A 2500-nucleotide genomic window follows, 5' to 3' on the forward strand; every position below is an offset into this window, starting at 1 on the left:
AAAGAAAAAAAGAAAAATCCTCTCGTATATAATAAACTGTTATCAATTAGAATAATCGAAATATATTTTCGATCATTGAATTATTTTATTTACGTTATTACAAAATTAAACGAGACATTGTAATAATTATTTACATATATATTCTCTTTTTGTCGATTGAAACAAAACAAACGTTTACGACACGTTTTCTTTCCCTTAGTATTTTGTTGTGCTTGTCGTTGATTTGGTAGCTAGAACCTCCGTGTATACCTAATTTACGTACGAGCCAAATTCGAGTGAAAAAAGAAGAAAGATAGAGAGAGAGAGAGAGAGAGAGAGAGAGAGAGAGAGAGAGAGAGAGAGAGATAGGGAGAAAGAGAAAAAAAGAGAGAGATAGAGGGAGATAGAGAGAGGCAAAAAGAGAGATAGAGAGAGAGAAAGAAAGAAAGAAAGAGAGAGAGAGAGAGAGAGAGAGATAGAGAAAGGAAAGAGGAATATTAGACACTTAAGGTATGGCTAACGCAGTGCCTACAAACGCAATGGAACCTGCCAACGTTAGAAGTGGTTATCGTCGTCATGTTTTTGGCGATACCGAGCTTTGCATACCTGAGAGATACGTCGACGTCGAGCCACGTGGCGTCGGCGCACAGGGTGTAGTTTGGTGAGTCGTCTTTATCATCCTTTTCTAACTTCCCTTCCCCTTACCCAACCTCCCCCTTCAAACAAATCGAATGGATATTCATTATAATAATAATAATAATAATAATAATAATAATAATGATAATAATGATAATAATAATTTCTAATATTTACGAAACGTCACTTTTGTCTCCCTTCGTGAGAAACGTTAATAGTTTGGAAGAGAGAAAAAAAAAGAAAAAGAAAAAGAAAAAGAAATAAAAATAAAAGAATATAACAAATAATTTGCCTTCTCTTTTCTTCCTAATGTTTTACAGCGCTGCATACGACACGGTCACGGCGCAAAATGTGGCGATTAAGAAATTGTCAAGACCTTTTCAAAACGTGACACACGCTAAGAGAGCCTACAGAGAGTTCAAACTCATGAAATTGGTCAATCACAAAAACGTATGTATTCGATTTCGATTTACGACGACGGTATAAAACGCGTTTGCAAAGAGAAAAGAAAAGAAAAAAAAAAAAAAAAGAACAAGAAAGAAAGAAAGATAATTATATACAATTTCTATCTATTTTTTTTTTGTTTTGTTTTTTTTTTGTCGTTTTATCGTTAAATACTTTATCCTATGCCTATATATAATAGAGATCTCCAAAAAAAAAAAAAAAAAAAAAAAAAAAAAAAAAAAAAAAAAAACATTACCCTAATTAAAATCATTATTATAGATAATTGATTTTAATATCTTCGATGATGATTTTATCTTACAGATAATCGGTCTTTTGAACGCATTTACGCCGCAACGATCGTTGGACGAGTTTCAAGATGTGTATTTGGTGATGGAGCTTATGGACGCAAATCTGTGTCAGGTGATCCAAATGGATCTGGATCATGAACGTATGTCTTATCTGCTTTACCAAATGCTATGTGGTATCAAGCATTTGCACTCTGCTGGTATCATTCATAGGGTAAATATATACACACATACACATACATATATATATATATACATATATAAATATTTTATAAATCTTCAATCGTTTTTAAATGTATGCAATAAAAATTTATATGACGTTAATACTAATTCCTTCGTTCTTTTTTATTTTCTTTTTTTTTTTTTTCTTTTTTTTTTTTAATAAATAAATAACAGGATCTAAAACCAAGCAATATCGTCGTCAAGTCCGATTGTACGTTAAAAATTCTTGACTTTGGTCTGGCGAGGACTGCCGGGACAACGTTTATGATGACACCATACGTGGTAACGCGGTATTACCGAGCGCCAGAGGTAATTAAATTATAATAACAAATAATAACAAATAATAATAATAATAATAATAATAATAAGATAATGAAAAATTTGTATTATATAAAAAATATAAATAGTCGATTTAATTCTATTATTCGTAAATATAATATCGTTTAATTTTTATAGGTGATATTAGGTATGGGGTATAAGGAAAACGTGGACATTTGGTCAGTAGGATGTATCATGGGTGAAATGATCAGAGGTGGTGTACTTTTTCCTGGTACGGATCACATCGATCAATGGAATAAAATAATCGGTGAGTTTTAATACGTTATAATATTTTATCTTAAATATATATTATAATATATTACAAAAAATATTTATATTATTATTAAATATAAATATTTTTATGATCGTATGGAAAATTGGAAAAATGAACGGACGATATTTTTATTTTTGTGAACAATATTATCTGCATATTAAATCATTTTTCTATATATATTTATATATTTATATATTTATATATATATATTATATATATATATATATATATTTATATATATATATATATACATAGAGCAACTGGGGACTCCAGCGCAGGAATTCATGCAACGGTTGCAACCAACGGTAAGGAATTATGTGGA

The 2500-nt window shown here is 29.9% G+C and overlaps 1 protein-coding gene across 12 annotated transcripts in view; it reads left to right on the forward strand.

Annotated features, from left to right (window-relative positions):
• LOC124953616 (stress-activated protein kinase JNK) overlaps positions 1 to 2500 on the forward strand; it is a 173700-nt gene that overhangs the window by 158978 nt on the left and 12222 nt on the right. For 11 of the 12 annotated variants that reach the window (XM_047505238.1, XM_047505240.1, XM_047505239.1 and 8 more), the window contains 5 exons: positions 936 to 1065; positions 1381 to 1578; positions 1761 to 1895; positions 2043 to 2172; positions 2434 to 2500. The exon at positions 2434 to 2500 is cut by the window's right edge and continues 92 nt beyond it. In XM_047505238.1, coding sequence (XP_047361194.1) covers positions 936 to 1065; positions 1381 to 1578; positions 1761 to 1895; positions 2043 to 2172; positions 2434 to 2500 — 660 coding nt within the window. Of the gene's footprint in view, positions 1 to 504; positions 641 to 935; positions 1066 to 1380; positions 1579 to 1760; positions 1896 to 2042; positions 2173 to 2433 lie in introns of all 12 variants that reach the window. The other variant, XM_047505243.1, reaches the window with a different exon arrangement.

The sequence above is a fragment of the Vespa velutina genome, chromosome 13 (genome assembly GCF_912470025.1).
Source record: "Vespa velutina chromosome 13, iVesVel2.1, whole genome shotgun sequence".
Taxonomy (NCBI): Eukaryota; Metazoa; Arthropoda; class Insecta; order Hymenoptera; family Vespidae; genus Vespa; species Vespa velutina.